Source organism: Equus quagga, chromosome 11 (genome assembly GCF_021613505.1).
Source record: "Equus quagga isolate Etosha38 chromosome 11, UCLA_HA_Equagga_1.0, whole genome shotgun sequence".
In the NCBI taxonomy this organism is placed as follows: Eukaryota; Metazoa; Chordata; class Mammalia; order Perissodactyla; family Equidae; genus Equus; species Equus quagga.
Genome location: NC_060277.1, coordinates 98,988,561 through 99,005,506, shown reverse-complemented (window position 1 = coordinate 99,005,506; position 16,946 = coordinate 98,988,561). Strand labels below are relative to the sequence as shown.

The 16,946-nt window shown below is 54.1% G+C and overlaps 1 protein-coding gene across 10 annotated transcripts in view; it reads right to left on the bottom strand.

Annotated features, from left to right (window-relative positions):
* Positions 1–448: 448 nt before the first annotated feature.
* Positions 449–16,946, bottom strand: part of MAPT (microtubule associated protein tau) — a 101,730-nt gene continuing 85,232 nt past the window's right edge. For 7 of the 10 annotated variants that reach the window (XM_046675020.1, XM_046675017.1, XM_046675021.1 and 4 more), the window contains 4 exons: positions 12,619–12,711; positions 9,010–9,091; positions 7,504–7,616; positions 449–4,670 (listed from right to left, as the gene is read on the bottom strand). In XM_046675020.1, the coding sequence (XP_046530976.1) occupies positions 4,455–4,670; positions 7,504–7,616; positions 9,010–9,091; positions 12,619–12,711 (504 nt within the window). In that variant the 3' untranslated portion in view covers positions 449–4,454. The remainder of the gene's footprint in view (positions 4,671–7,503; positions 7,617–9,009; positions 9,092–12,618; positions 12,712–16,946) is intronic. The other 3 variants (XM_046675019.1, XM_046675023.1, XM_046675027.1) reach the window with 1 other exon arrangement.

Genomic DNA, 16,946 nt, shown 5'->3' with positions numbered 1-16,946 from the left:
GCTCCAAAGGAGAGAGGAGGGCAGCTTGTAAGCTGGAAGGAATCCACGCCATCCATTCAGCTGATTGGCCTAGTGTTCTGCTTCAGCTTCAGGCCTCTAGGCTCATTTCCAGGGTCAAAAGAACTAATACACCCACCCCAGCCTTTTGAGGCTTGACTACACTGATACAGGCCTCACAAACAGTGCGGCCTTGTGAGCTCAACCAAATGGTGGGTGCCGTTGCGCCAGAATGAGAGAAATCAACTGAAAAGGAACAAGTGTGCGTGCTCTCTCTCACCGTCAGGGCCCCAGAGAGAGCTGGTCGATCCTGACATCCAGGTTTTAACAATATTGTCATTACCTCTTTTGAGCTAAGTTTCTAAGGAGGGGAAAGGACTTGCAAATCATACATCCTATATCATTTTCTCATCCTTTGAATCCATGCACAGAGACCTTATTTAATCAGAGTAATAACTTTATTTCCAAATTCACTTTTACAGCAACAGTCAGTGTAAATCATTTGTTAAAACACACAATACACCATATGGACATTCACAGACAGGAAGCTAAGCTAAGATGGTTTCATGTCCCTCCCCCCACCCTCAAAATGGAAGAAATCATGGGACTTGCAAGTGCCAGAAACTGTCCTGCCCAACACTGCAAATTCATGGGGCTAAGTCCATTGGGAGGTGAGACTGGGTCTGTGCCCAGGGTAACCCTTTTCAAAGCTGAAGAGAAAGCAGAAGTCATGAAGCCACAGATCTGCAGATGGGGCAGGCTGATGACGTCCTCTCTGCCCTCATGCCCACCTGTTGGCTTTACTTGGAGGACAAAGATAAAGGAGGGTGAAGGGAGAGAACTTGGCAGCTGCTAGAAGTAGGATGCGTGTCCGGAGCTGGTGGGAAAGGTGACATGGGTGCCAACAGCTTAGAGGAAAGGATGCCAGGGTCTTTGGGAGACATGATTGTGGGCTTTGGGACCCTGCAAGAAGGCAGCAGGCCAGAGCAGCTGTATCTCCAGATTCCTCCACTGCCTGCATCTGGCTGGGAAAGAGGCGGGAACCAGCTGGCAGCCTGCTGCACTCGGGAAACCTGTCAAGGAAGAGGCGAAACCCCAGGGACCTCTAGCACATGTGTTTGACGTGAAGAAAAGGGTTACAAGGTGGTTTAACTGCTGCCCTCCAAGACTTCCCTTTGCCCATGGTAAGTATCTTACAGGTTCCTCCCCCCTCCCCCCATAGCACAACAAGCAATCGCAAATCACCATTGACGTCAGGTTAAATGGAACTATTGATAAAGTGAGTGGAGAGCTTGAAGGGACCGGGCGCATAGCAAATCCTATCTAGCCCACTCAAGGGACATTGACTCTGGAGGTGGGGGAGTGCCTAGCCCTGGGGAGATTGTCCTCATTTAAGGTCACAAGCCAGCATCCCCTTGCAATCTCCCTGCCAGCACTGAGCTCATCACCCTAAACCATGATCCTTAGGCTGATCCCAGTAGCCCACCACACAAGGGAGATTCCAGAGCCCTCGGAATAAGGTGCTGAAGAGCAGGGCACAGGAACTGCAGGAAGAGGAAGCCAGAAGACGTGCAAGAAGAGATGCAGCCAAAGTCAGTGGCAGTAATCAGGGGCCACATCTCTAAAAGCTACCAAACCTTTACACCACATTTCCTTTTTCTTCCTCAGAACCCTTCTAAGAACAGCTGGGTCTCAGAGGACAGTGGGGAGCCTCATGGTGGCACGTTCTGGGCCCGGATGATTCCTTTCACGGAGAGCTCTGGCTGCAAATGAAGCCTCCAGCCCTAGAGGGGAGACCCTAGACTCCTTCCACCCAGACCCCAGGGTTGCCCTTGACCCAAACTGGAAGGGGCAGAGCTGGGCCTGAGGTGCCACATTTCTTTAAACAGCAAGGTTCTCCTTGTGCAAGGTCAGCAGGAGCTCTGGCCAAGGCTTTGGGAAGGGTGTCTCCTGACTGGTCATCCTTCCTCAGGCGACCACCCTGGGTCCTCAGTGGGGAGGCCTGGGCTGCCCCTCTTGGGGAAGAGCTTGGAGAGGGATCCCAGGCTGAGGGTGGGCTGCAGACCTTTCCCAGCTGGCACTGGCTTCGTTTTTCTCGTGGTGCAGGGAGTTCTAAGGCCCTCTCTGAGCAGGGCTGCTGTGCACTTCTCCAGGCTGTGACCAGAGAGGGTCATCTTCATGCTGCCAACCAGGCCAGCCACAAGACACACTGCTCTCTGCCCTGACAAAGGGAAGCCCTGGGGGGCCAGGAGGGGACACCGTAGCTTCTGTCCTCATCCTGTGCTTCAGGCTTTCTTCACAGCTGAGGGTTCTTAGTGGAAAGGATCTGGTCTCGGTTGGGTCCCAGATGCTGACAGAAGCCTTTCGAAAACTGGGAGGCCCCAACAGGGTAGAGCCACACCAGCCTCTTGGAGCCAAGTCCCAGCGTGGGGGGTGATAGACCTCTAGGACCCCCATGAGGATGGGTCAGAAACCTCTTTACAAGCATTTCAAGATACATGCGTCCTTTTTTTTTCTTTTCACTATCATAGTCACTCTGGTGAATCCAGGCATAAACAGACAAATCCGACTACAACGCGACAGGGTGCAGACGGGGAGGGAAGGGCGACATCTATGGATATGTTCAGCTGCTCCGGCGGGACAGACAGCAGTGCTTCCAGCTGGGACTGGGGAAGAACCATTCCCAAGAGGGGCAAGTTCCCCTTTTGGGGTATGGAGGGCTGATTATATGCACTTGGGCTTGAGCAGCGGTGGGCTCTCTGAGAGGCTGGCAGTTATGAGCTGAGGCAGAAGTGGGGGACAGAGGGAGTCTGGTCCTGCCCTGGGGGCCTTGCGTGCCCATCCCAGGGCCATCTCTGGCAGCCAGGACAGAAAACGTGCTGCCAGCTCAACACAGGAAGGGGACCAGGCCTTCTGGGAACAAAAGGTTCTCCAAGTCAACCAGGCACAAACATCCCGAGTCATTGCTGAGCCCGACCCTGGCTCACACCTGTGCTGGGAGGTGGGGGCAGGGAACCGAATAAGGCCATCAGGCTCATTGTGGGGGACACGCCAGTTGGATGAGTGTAACTTAGACCAAGAGACTGAGGTCCCACCTCGTGCCTGGACTTTCCTGTCCTTGACTGCCCCCCTTTGTTTAGGGTTGGTGCCTCCCAAGTCGAAACAATGTCCATGACTGAGAAGAGGGGTGGTAAGGCTGGGAACTCAGGACAGTGTGTGACATAATGAGGTGTACAGGCAGTGACTGGGCTCCCCACGGCAGACACACAGGCGTGGCGGGGGCAGACAGGTGGCTGCAGTGGCCCTGAGAGGGTTGGGAGGCTCGGGACCCTCCTCTCAGATCCCCGCACACTCTAGAGATGCCAGAGGCCCAGGCTTGGGAATAGGCAGACGTCCCCCAAGAGGCACAAGTCCTTACAAAGAGAACTGGTTAGCCCTAAGTCCCAGATCTGTGTTGCGGCCAAAATCGTGGCTGCAGCTCCAACCTTCAGAACTCAATAAGACAGGGTTTTCTGCGAGGCACAGGGAAGCCCCTCAGCTCAGGACCCCCAGCCTGCAGGGAGGGAGGAAGAGGCCAGCACTCGGGACATCAAGGTCAGTCTTCTCAGGAAGTAATCCACAGGGTGCCACCCTCCGGCCAACCGTCCCTCTCCTGCCCACTGTCCCTTCACGGAATGGGAGGTAGTGGAGCTTTCTCCCACAGGCTGCCCTCTAGAGGGTGGCACACCGACCTGCAGCACATCCCGGGCCACCAAGCATAGGTGGCCACTGGGTCCGAGTTTGCTGCAGGTAGCAATGGAGGCTGGTTGCCCTTCCAGCTGTCCTTCCAGGCAGGGAGCTGCGCCTCCCCTCAGAGTGTCCTCCCTCTCACACCCTCCCTCTCGCACTGCCCTTCTCCCGTCCCCCTCTCCCTCTGCCTCAGCCTCTCCTGTGTCTCCCCATCCCCACCCCATCCCATTCACTCAAGGTTGACATCTGCCTGTGGCTCCACGAACACACCAAGTTTCAAACCCTTTGTTGCTGCCGCTGCCTCTGTGACACCCCCAGGATGGGGCCAGAGGAGGGGGTGTCCCCAGTCCCTTGAGATTCCCCCAGAAGCAGCTTTCAGAGCCTCTCCTTCATCCTCTTCTACTCAGAGGAGGGAAAAAAAAAAATCAAAAGCAATTGCCCAAGGAAATGTTGGGTGTGGCCATCTTTGTAAATGTCTTAAAAAATATTTTATTATTAGCCCGCCCACCCATCAATTTGGAAAGATGAAATTTGCCCTTATTCCCATCATTGATTTTGAAGTCCCAAGCCAGAGCCGAGCAACAAAAGCAGGTTAAATGATTAACCGATTAACCCATCTGTGAGGAGCAGCTGGGGGAGGACAGAGGGCGAAGGGCCGGATCGATATTCTTTTTTTTCCCACACTCTCTCTCTCTTCTCTCCACGATTACCAACCGCCCGGGGGCTGATCACAAACCCTGCTTGGCCAGGGAAGCGGACACTTCATCGGCTAGCGTGGCGAGCTGCGGGGCATCTACCATGTCGATGCTGCCCGTGGAGGAGACGTTGCTGAGGTGCCGCGGGGATGTGTCCCCGGACACCGCCGGCGACTTGTACACGATCTCCGCCCCGTGGTCTGTCTTGGCTTTGGCGTTCTCGCGGAAGGTCAGCTTGTGGGTTTCGATCTGCAGAAGAGGAGGAGAGGGAGGGAGAGATGAAGAGCAGAGGAAGGGGGGCAAGCCCTGCCAACTAAGTGGCCTTGGGTGGGAGGCAGCTGAGGTGGCGGTGACTTTGGTGTTTATTGTTTTCCAGTAGCGAATACTTGTGAAGGGTGCTTCTGTCACCTGTCCCCGAGCCACCAAGTTCCTCTCCCCAGAGGCAGTGACCACTGTAAGTTTCTTGTGTGCCCTCCCAGAGACATTTCCCACATGCAAACAGGTGTAGGTGTGAGTATAGAAAATATACGTTTATATTTTTGTACATATGATAATTATCCACATGCTTTGCACTTTGGTTTTCAGACTTAATATCTTCCGTTATCAGTACCTAGTTCCCTCGTGCTTGTTGATGGCTGCGTGGTATTCCATCATAGCAGATGTACCAAAATTTATTCACTCCCTTATGGACGGGTGTTTAGGTTGTCCCAGTCTTGTTATCACAAATAATGTTGTGTCCCAATAACCTTGTACGCACATCATTTCACACACGTGTGTCCTAGAAGTGGCACTGCTAGTAGGTCAAAAGGCACGCACATTTTATTTTGATGGATATTGCCAATTGCAAATCAAAGTGCTGAAAGAGAAGCTGGAGAGGATTAAGGGACATCCCCAAAGCCACTGCTGCCTAGCCACGAGCCACACACATTCTTCCCCTTTGCCAGTGACTGATGAGTCTGAGGGTGACAACAACTGTGGGCAGCCCTGGTGGGTGTGCTAGAAAGCAAGACCTTTTTAAAGTAGAAAAATGATGACACAGCCAGGAGGCCCAGAGATCTTCGCTCCAAAGGACACCTGGGAGATTCAGAGAGCATTACGCAGAGACGCGAGAAGTACGTAACAGTTCTTTCCTGAGGAGCCCTAAGGTGGTGGACACAGTAGTCCTCAACCTTTTTTGGGTCCTAAGACCTCTGAGCATCTGGTGAGGTCAGAAGAACGCGTACACACGCATGCATGTGCTCACACACGTCCCAAGTCGTCCGTACAATTTCAGGACGTTGTGGACCCCAGGAGAAGAGCCCCGGTTGCAGGGGGCTTGAAGGTGGGTGTAGAGAAATACCAGGCTCCCACTTAAGCTGTTTGCTCATTTTGCCCATTTTGGGTTACTGCTTTGAAAATGGGACCCTTCCTTATTACTGTATTTGAAAGCCCACTTTGACACAAGCTTTGATAAAGAACACTTATGTTAATGTTTTTTAAAAGCTTTGTTCTTAAGAAAAAAGTGACAGGGTCCTGGGAATGTCCAAGAATTCCCCCAAACTAAAATGAACTCAGGTGGTGGGGTCCTGCACGCCACTGCTAGTCAGCAGTTTTGCTCATCTCAGAGGAACTGGGGGCCTGCACAGGAGGGGGTCCTCTGGGACCAAGACAGTCTTCTGAGCGGTGGGCACGGCAGGGCCCACCCTTCCAGCGCCATCACAGAGATGAGGTCAAACAGAAGGAGTTCAGACTTGACTCTAACTCATGTTCTTAGACAACTACAAAGCACCATGAACCTTCCAGAACACTGTCTCGTTTGGGTCTCAACGACTACCCTGGGATGTGGATATTTCTATCTGTTTTGCTGAAAGAGAGAGAAACTGAGGCTGAGAGTATCTGCAGATCTTGCTCAGGTCACACCTCCAAGCAGAGCCAAGCCCAGAGCTTTTCTCAGGACATAGAAGCTTCCAGAGACAGGGTCAGAGACCTGCCTTCACCCAGGGACTCAGCCACGCCCAGGCCCTATCCACTCAGTCAGGCTCTCTTGGGGTGGGGCGTGGGTGTCGCTAAAGCCCCCAGGGCAGGGAGGCCCGCTGGCCAGGGCCGGGAGCCACCGACACAAGCAGAGCCGCTGGCTTTTGCAGAGAATGTTCTCCAGTTCCCCGGAGAACTGGGCCCTGCCCCCACTTTCTAAAACTACACTGGCAGGTTCTCACCGCAAATGCAAGACGAGGTGCACCAGTTCAGGGCCTGAGGGCAGGAGGCGGAGGGGACGGGGACCGGCGGACACGCCCACCAGCAGGGCGCGCCTGGCTGGGTCACAGATTCCACGCCCGCTCTGGGACATCCCTTCTCCCTCCGCCACGCCTCGGTCAGCTGCTGGGAGGCGCTACAGCCTGGAAAGGGAGCCCCTTCCAAGAGCTTCAGGGCAGCACACGTGGGCCGCCCCAGAGGGCGCTTCGGCTGCATTTGTGCAAAAGAGAAAAAGTGCAGCCACAAGACTGCACCTGGTGAGGGCCCAGAGGGAGCTTGCTCAGGGCTGCACATCCTGGTGTCCCCACCCTACCATGCTCCCACAGACAGAGACCCACAGCAAGACCCGGAGACTCAAGACTGCGGGAATGCGAGGTCCTCGGTCCAGCGGCCTGCAGGGGCACTTCCACGACAGGCTGGCAGAGGCTTCGCTGAAATCTGGGTTTCAGCATCGTTGTTTTGCTCTAACTGCCTACTGACCCATTTAGAAAATTAGGTTATGTTCCCATGACTTGTTCTTTGTGCACTAGGGCTGGCGATGGCCACGGCTACTTCCTTTTGTGGATGCTTGCCCACAGGGCCTAGCACGCTGGCTCTCACCTGTGACTGCATTGAAGAATCACCTGGGGGCTTTAAAAATGCCAGGTGCCCAAGCTGCACCTGAGACCAGTTAGAATCCCAAGCAGCACATCAAAGCTCCCAGGAGACTAGAGTGGGCAGCTGAGGCACGCCCCGCCGTGCTGGTGGTTGCTGAGAAGCCACATCAAGCCAGTCAATACCGGCTCCACAGCTGTCCTCCAGCCTTGTCCACCCGACTCGATGAATAACTCCTCCCGCCCTGTCCCTTTACCTTTTTATGCCCTCCGCCAGGGACGTGGGTGATATTATCCAGGGACCCGATCTTCGACTGGACTCTATCCTTGAAGTCCAGCTTCTCAGATTTCACTTCCACCTGGCCGCCTCCTGGAACACAACACACAAAGAGCACCGTGCCTTGAGCGAGGGCCAAGCGGGAGACCCCAGGAAGACACCAGCCTATCCTGTATTGAGAATGTGGTTTGGGCACAAGTCAGTCCTTCTGAAGGGCTTGACAAGTTTGCCTCAGCTCCCTAGAGAAGCAGGATGCGCATCACAGATTTACTCCGCAAGCTCTTCCGCCTTGGCAAATGCAGAGGTCAATGACAGCTCGGCCCGGGAGTGATTATTGTACATCCTGAATTGGTTAGCTTCCAAAGAGTGAGGTCCTTGTATGTCAACATCCTGTAAGCTACAGCCCTCCAAGACCTTGAAATGAAACTAAACGGCAAAATGCACCCTAAATAAGGACGGGCTGGACCCTCTCTCCCTCCTCAGACACTCGATGTCATGCATGAGCACGGGAGACACGGCCTATGTTACTTCCTTGGGAAGGATGAAGCCGCCCAGGAAGGTTGCTCTCAGCGTGGGGTAGATTGGTGGCGCCAGTTGTGGGATAGTTTTCGCCAGGAGAGACTAACCTCCCATAAAATGTCCTAGGGAACCAGAGGATAGACACATTCTGGACTATGCTTCTGATGGCCTTCTCGTCCTACAGGAATGGTTCAAGTCAGGACCTCTACTCTGACCAGGGCCTGCCTCGGGCAGAAGTCCCGGCTCGACTCCCAGGCGGGAGTTAGAATCTAGACCTTTGCTGTCCAATATGGTAGCCACCAGCCCCCAGGTGGCTACTTAAATTTGAATTAAATGAGTTCAGTTCCTCAACTGTACCAGCCACACTTCAAGTGCTCAACAGCCACAGTGGTTCATAGCTACCACACCAGACGGAGCAGGCGCAGCACATTTCCACATTTCCTTCGCCACGGGAAGACCTACGGACAGTACTGATCTCTATGCTGTGTGGAAGGGGAGGGGAACCTAAGCACGGGAGAGCGCCAACAGGGTCATTTCCTGTTGAAATCAAGTCACGGCAGGGGCATGGCAATGGCCCAGAGGTCCCATGTTGCAGCTGGTGCAGCCGGTAAAGTGTCCCCCATGTCGGCTGGGGACCAGACCGGGACATCCACATAGCCAGCCTCCAGGGGCCACATGAGGCCCTTCCCCAGCCCTAGAGGCCCCGTGTGCAGCTCGCTTGGGGAACTAGGGGTCAGGGTTTAGGAGCCGTATCTGCCCCCTCTCCTCGCTTGTCCTGGCCAGCATGGCCCTGCTCGGGGGCGAGATGGGGAAGCCACACCTCCCAGGCCCCAGCAAGTTCCACGGTCACCATTCTCCTTGACAGCCCATCGATCCTTTCCAGCCACTTCAGGAGAGGGCACCACCCGGACAGTCCTGCCCTGCCCCCAGACCCGCCCGCCCTGTCCTTGCCTTCCGCAGGAGCTACCTGGCTTATGGTGGATGTTGCCTAACGAGCCACACTTGGAGGTCACCTTGCTCAGGTCCACTGGTTTGTAGACTATTTGCACCTGGAGGTGAGAGAGGACGAGCAAGAGAGAGACAAAGAGAATAAAACAGGACTACGTTATTATGGGCACAGCACGACGAAGAGCAGCTGTGTCAGCCCAGGCCCCGCGGGGACAGCGCTCCCTGTCTGCCACGAGGAGCACACCCCAGTCACGGTGGGAAAACGTGCTGTGGGAATCCCGCCAACCCTGCCCCAGGAGCTGAGTCTTCACAAAACAACTGTGGGATTGAAGACACTTCGAGGACAAGGACCCCTGGGGAAAAACAGGGACACTTTGTCATCGTGCAGGGCGCACACTAATTGTTTAGCGAACACACGTAAAAAAGTCACCCTCTTTCCTGACGTGAAATTGACAGGTCCCATCCACTGAGGACATAAAGGAGGGATCGACACGACCCATCTGTGCGGCATTTGAAACAGCTCGGGAAAGCACGAGAGCCGCATCCATGGGGCCTCAGAGAGGAGCGGGCGTGTGGGGTTGCCAGGCGGGCTTTCTCCCGGGAGAAGCTTCCACAAACCCCAGCCCCCCGCAACAAGAGCAGCGACGGTCAGTGAGGAGGACCCAGAGCACTTCTGCGACTCGGAGGCAAGAACCAGCTGGCGCCCGGGCACACACGTGTCCTGGACATTTCGGTTCTTTACCAAAAGGAGCAAAGCGACACCAGCAGGATGGGCAGGCGGCACAGCAGAACCCCACAGGTTTAGCATCTCGGTGCTGGAGCAGACTCGGACTCATACACAGATGGGCGGCCCGAGGGCTCCAGGGCTCCGAACCTGACCAGGGTCCAGCATGTGGCCCGGCTGCCGGCTGATCTCAGCCCAAGAACCAGCTCCCCGGAAGGAGCACAGCCATGGGGACCCCACACTGGATGGGTCTCCTGGAGGAAGTCTCTACAAAGCCATGGCTGTGAGGAGGTCCCCGGATGGTCACTCCCCAGGGCCTCCAGCAGCGACCCCATGTGAGGTCACCTGAGGGTGCAGAGGCCAATCCCCATGAAGTCAATGGCTCCGGCTCCCTGCACCGGGGTTACCCAGGAGAGAGGGGCCTGGTGTCTGAGAATGGGTTTAACAATGACCCCAGAAAAAAAGGAGGGGCTTCTACTTAGGTGTAAATCATCTGGAACAATCCCAAATGATTTATCAAAATCACGTTGGCATTTGCAGTTTATTGACGGAGAGTTGACTGAGGCCACAGGCGGACACGACCTGCGAGTCAGTGCGTGGAGTGAGGTGTGGGGGCACACGGGGGCGGCAGCCTGCACCTGTGCATGGGGGGGCTAATAAGCCATCTGAGAACGTTCTCGGAACAGGTCTGGGAGACAGCCAGTGCTCTGGGGGGAGCACTGAAGGAGAAGGGGCAAGGCGGGGGGGAGGTGAACACCACTGTGACCCAGGCTTCTTCCACTTCCTTCTGCCTGGATGAGGGAGCTTGTGAGAGAGGAGGAGGTGGGCTTGTGGAGAAGGCGGAGCCTGGAATGGCAGGGGGGCAGGGGGCAGGCGGACTAGAGGCCAGGGGAGGGGGGGAGGCCAGGCCCTGGAGTGGAAGCGGGAGCCAGCCTGGAGGCAGGCAGGACCCTGAGGTGGAGAAAGAGGCAGGGCCTGCCTGCTGGGAAGTCACCTCCAGGCTGGAGAGGTGAGGGCAGCAAGCCAGAGGCCGGAGGCCACGCCAGAGGCCCAGTGCCCCCGCACACCTGCGGCTCAGGTTGAGCAGGGGCTGGAAACCCCCATCTCCGCCCCCGCAGCCACCTTTCACCAGGAGAAGAACTTTCTGTGAAGGCTCCTACTGCAAACAAGCAGTGGCCACAGGCCAAAGCCAGTGCTCAGGGCCAGCCCAGGATGTCCTGTGGCTCATCGCCAGGTCACAGGTTAGCCCACAGGCCGGCAAAGGCAGAGTGCAGGACAGAGGGGCGGTCCCCCGAGGAAGTCCCTTGATGTCCTGGGCACCTCCATCAGCAGTGGGAATGCATGCTCTCCTCCCAGCTTCTGCCTGGAGCAGCTGTCTGCTGTCTGCGGCCCGCTGGACCCCCAGCCTCAGCCTCACCTGCACAACCCCCCACCAGCTGCGCAGACACAAGTTAAACCGGAAAGCACGTGGCATTCCTCCTCTGGCTGGAGCCCAACATCCGCAGTGAAGCTAGGGAACCAGGAGTCAAAGCCAGAAGAGCCCCCGGCACTCAGAGCCCATGATCACGGGCGGGGCAGGAGGTGAGGGTGGTCCCCACACCTCTTCCCTTCTCTCAGCAGAAGACAAGGTGGCAGGGGGACAGGAGAGCAGGGACTGGGGGCACAGAGGAGACACAGAGCACACACTGGTGAGGAAGCGTTAGTGAAGCGCCATGCAGCAGCCTCGGGTGAGTGCCCGCTACTCCGGGGACCACGGGGGGGGGCTCAGAGCAGGACCACGGGATCCAGATGCCCAGGGCAGGAGGCAGCAGCACATTGCAAGAATAAACCCTCAGGGCTGGATGCAGATGACATGTGGGCCCAGGCTGGGCGTTTTCTGGAGAGAGCCCACCGGGGTTCACCACCGTCACCCAGCCAGGAGCTGGTGTTGCCAGCCGGAAGCGAGATGCCTGCTCTCAGAAACCATCCCCCTTCCCAGGGGTCGACCTCAAAAGGGTCTCGAAGCTTCCACTCCCCAATGTGCTTAAACGTTTGCTTACAGCTGACCGAGAGAGGCTGGGGGAGTGGAGAGGGGGCTGCGGAGAAGGGGAGCCGAGCCTCAGGACGCGAGTTTGTACCCACTATCAGGACCAGCAGGGAGGGAAACGGCAGAGTTGACCAAGTGGGGAGGTGAGAAGTGAGGATGCTATCCCCAAATCTCGGGGACACATCCACTGGAGACACAGGGAGTCCCCAGGGACATCTGAAGGGGGCCAAATTTAAAAGGGCCCAAAGCAGCATTTCTCTGTCAACCCTTGGCTGCGGGCAGGTCCCCTGGTGGTGGTGATGGTGGTGTGGTGGGGAGCTGGTTTGAAGCACAGCCAGAGGCTTAGGAATCAGCTCCTCCCCGGAAAATGCAGAAGACAAACGTGAGCAGGGAGCCTTTTCTTGCTCTTGCTCTGAGGGGGGACAGGAAGACCCTGGTGTCTGCTCCTCAGAACAAACAGACCAGCTGTCCACAGTGGAGCCACTCAAAGTGAACCTGCTCAGGTGATGGGGGAGGAGGTGACAGCCCAGTCTCAGGCACTGTCGCCTTCAGCCCAACCTCAAAAGGGCTGTGGGGCTTCCAGGATTCCTGCTGGGCGGTGAGTGGGGTTGTCGACGGTGGGCGGGGTAGGATGCTGGGCGGGGGGGGCCTCCAGATGCAGGTCAGTGCAGGCCAGGGGACCTGCGGATGCTGGGGCTCCCCCCCCTACAACTGTGGGCACACGTGTGGGGGGTTTGGGCTGCATTTACTTGTGGACACAGAGAGACCCTGAGCCTGAGGACGGTTTATTCTGTGCAATGTCTTGCAAGTACATCCACTCATGCCACTCCTTAAAACCGGAACCACAGCGGGCGCACGGGACCTGTGAAGGTACTCACACTGCCGCCTCCTGGCACGTGTTTGATATTATCCTTTGAGCCACACTTGGACTGGACGTTGCTAAGATCCAGCTTCTTATTAATTATCTGCACCTTTGATAGCCAGAAAAAAGGATGAGTGACACACCACACCCAGATCGGCCTGCTCTGTGCTCACACACTCCGCTCTCCCAGCGGCGGGGCGGGGAGAGGAGGCCCCGGCGACGGCAGCAGGTCTGGGTCACTCCTCCCGGGGAGCTCCCCACAAAGGCATTCCAGAACCGTGAGTGGTTTGAGGTGGACCCCACCTTCCAACACTGGGTTCTGAAAACAGCTCCATCGGGAGGCAATTCTTCCCTTTGCAGAAGGACCCGCGCGCGGAGCCCCTGGGAGAGCCCCGCTGAAGCCTGTAAGTGTCAGCCAGGGGGGCACGGAGTCACAGGTGCTCAGCGATCTTAGTGAAAGAATAACAAGCCCATCTGTGTCGTCATTCACACCCCACCCAGACCCATCCGCTCAGCCACCCAGACCTCGACGCGGCCATTCTCAAGCCTGCCAGGCGGGGAACCACCTGCAGACATGTTTTTTAAAACCCCACGCCCACCCCGACCTGGAATCAGAACCTGGGGCTCGGTGCTTCTTCGGATGCTCGGCCAGGGCAGAACCACTGACGCCGCAGGGAGGACACAGATGGCGCCACGGAGAAGACAAACCCAGACGCCCCTCGGTGTGCGGGCTTTGTCCCAGGGCAGGCAGGGGCGGCGCTGCGGCCACAGGTCCAAGCCCCGGGGGTGGGGGGGCGATAGCGACAACGTTGGGGTAGGGAACAATTTTCTTATCCCTTTTGTCTAAAAACTATGAAATACACAGACAAGCATGACCCGGAGAAGGAGCCTTGAAAAGCTCTGAGTTCTGTCTGCTGGAGCAGCGGCAACGTCTTCATCACAGGTGGCCTGGCCCTCAGGAGCCCCGAGTTTGGAAACTGTGCCTTAGTTCCTATTAATCACAGTACAGGCAACCGCCAACTGGAGGTCCCAGTTGAAGGATTTTGGAAACGGCACGGAGACCTCAGGGCTGCCTTTGGGATCGCTGGGTGGGGGCGGCTCTGCAGAGGCCCAGGGTCTGCGAGGACGGCGGGGACGGTCCGGGGGAGCCCTTGCCTGGCTCATGCGGGGAGAAGGGTCCCCCAAACCATCAGGGGGCCCACAGCAAAACAAGGAAATGAGGACATGATAGCAAAATGTGTCCATCCTACTTTTTGGTGTTAAAATGGCCTTTCCTTTATTAAATTACTAATTATTAAGTTACATCGATAGTAAATAATATTTATTTTTAGACGTCCTTAACTTAGCAAAATAAAAATATAGTAATCTTCTCTAGACCCTGAGCCCCGTTTCTTTCCTTAATTTTACTGGTGTGAATCTAAAAACCCGCAAAGTACATATTTAGCCCACCTTTTTATTTTCTTTTATGTTTCTTTAAAATAAAAAGCTATGTATTTTTTCATTAGAAAAGTAATTAACATGATTTTGAAAAATAAACGTTAAAAAACGCAAAAATTAAAGTTTTCTTGTCACCTAACACAACCACTACTGCATTTTCTTGTATTTCCTTAGTCTCACATATATATAAAGAAAACTACCATCTTATACATACAAATGGTAGTAATTATTGTGTACATACAATTTTATATCTTCCTTTATCAAGTAGCATCATATCCTAAGCATTCGTTCTATGGTTATGAGAAGCATTATTTTAAACAATATGTCATATTCCATTTGTGATAATCTGTGCTATCAGATATTTGTACTGATTCCATTTTAAATAATGTAAACAGCCTCACCATGAACATTTTTCTGCAAGGAGTTTTTTCCATATTATGGATTATTTTCATAGCATAGAGTCCCAGAAGTCAAATTTCTGGGTCAAAGTTATAAATATTCTACAAACTCTCAATACAGCTCTCCAAATGGCTTTCTAAAAGGGTCGGATTAATTTGTCCTACAGGACACTGTTGAGAAAGTCAGTTTCATCATATTGCTGCCAGTTTGGGACATTTAAAAAATTATTTTGCTTATTTCTTTGACTCAAATAAATGGGACTGCATTGTTGGCTTATTCTGCATTTCTTGATTATTACTAAAATTGCTCCTTTGCCCCCTTCTTGCTGGTAGGTGTATTTTTTCCTAACATATAAATGTCTACCTTTTTAGATACTAAAAATCTTCCTTTGCATTTCTGCTCCGGTTTTTAAATGTAAAAACCATCCCTCATTTAGAGGTGGGATGAGTATCTACCTCCACATCGCCCTCCTCACCTGCTGTTCCCCCAGCTTTCTTTTTTTTTTTTTGAGGAAGATTAGCCCTGAGCTAACATCTGCCGCCAGTCCTCCTCTTTTTGCTGAGGAAGACTGGCCCTGAGCTCACATCCGTGCCCATCTTCCTCTACTTTCTATGTGGGACGCCTACCACAGCATGGCATGCCAAGCGGCGCCATGTCTGCACCCAGGATCCGAACCAGTGAACCCTGGGCCACAGAAGCAGAACGTGTGCACGTAACCACTGCACCACCGGGCCAGTGCCCTGCCCCCCAGCTTTCTGATGAGGGGCCAGTTGAGGCCCAGAGAGGTTCAGCAACCTTCTCAAGTCAGTGGTAGAACCCACACAGGAACCTAGGCCTAGGCGTTTCTGCAGCCACAGGCTACCTCTGTGACAACCAAGTTCCGCCTGAGCTGTCCTCAAGCCTGTTCTCATGAACCAAATGAACACAACTCTCTTGGTGAGCACTGACGTTCGCCCCCGCCAGCAAGGAGAGACTGCGATGGGGCCTCAAGCCCAGGCTCGAGCTGGGAGCAGGCCAGATGGCTTTCTCACACCGATTCTTAAGCAGTGGCTGGCACTCTCTGCATAATATCTTTGAATCAGTTCGTGCCACCTTTAGATTTTAAGGAGTCCCACATGAACTCCTTCTTTGGGGATAATTTTTTATTCATAACTTTCTATTGGATAAGTCCCAGAAGCAGATTTGCCTGCTTTCACAAAGGAATTGGAGTTTAGAGTTAGAAAACACACACATACACACAAACACACAACATAATAAAACAGGAAAATTTAAAGGATAATGGTAAAAAAAGGGGAGGTGTTTAGGACTGACAGTGATAAGATGGATCATTACATTTAGCTCTGAGCTTCCTGGAAGCCAAGGTAAAAAGGGAAAGCCTAATGGGTTATATAACTCTCCTCATCTGACAAAGAAAACTTACCAGTTTTTCAAGGGAGATAACCTTGTTTTCTGTACTAGTCCATACAAGAAATTCATCAAAGAATCAAGAGACATTAAACAATAACAAGATCTGCAAAATACATAGAAATGTTTTCTCCCTATGGCTTCTTCTTGTTCCAATCTAACAAAAAAAGGCAACAAGCTTCTGTGGGTTTTGACAACGGACATAAGGATATTTACAAAGCAAACTTGAATCTGTTAGCTGTCAATTTAAGCCCACACCTTTTACAGGATGTTAGATTTATACAAAGGAGAAAAAAGGGTAATGGTTGGCATTATGAAACGGGAATCCTTAATTTCTCAGCTGAAGTAACATGTGTGATACTGAGGCTCGGCTCTGGGCAGACACTGAAAATATCCATCAAGGGAAAGAACAATGTTTTGGAAGCTCCTAATTTTGATCCAGGGGGCTCGAGTCAAGGGAGAAATTCCTGTGGACAGGGTTTGACCCTGGGGTGGGGTGGAGATAGGGGTGGGCCCACTTTGGTTTAATCCATTTCCTGGAGGACCCAAAGCCGTCCCAAACCAGATCAACCAGCTGTGAGCTGGTTCTGGTTGGGCCTGCCTCTCTCGAGGTGCTCCAGACGGCCAGCTCTCCCCCAGGAGCTCCCAGGCTGGACCGGGTTTCGGACTGTCCCTGGTGAGGCCGGTCTCCAGCATTGCCTGGCCAACCGGTCCAGTGCTGAGGCTTGGGGCCTGGGGTGCTCTGGAGGGAACTGAACCCCCGGGGTGGGGGTGGGGGTGGGGGCCTGGACACCCACAGCAAGCCTTCTCTTCAAGTCCAAGGTGGTCAGCCTGAGAACTGACACGGGAAGACTTCTCTAAGTCCTGTCAAGTCAAGCGCCAAAGAAGAGATCGAATGACAGGGGAGTCACCTTTAGAACCATTTACACCGTTCCTTTAACAGTGGCTGCCCCAAGCAGGGTCTGGGAGTGACAGGGCTGTCCCCTCTGCAGGGCCTGGCACCTCCGCTCAGGAGAGGCAACCTATCCTCGGTACAAATTCGCTGCATTTACTCCACATAAATGTTCTACACGTGTGCTTTTTAAAATGAGAACTGGGTCTCTG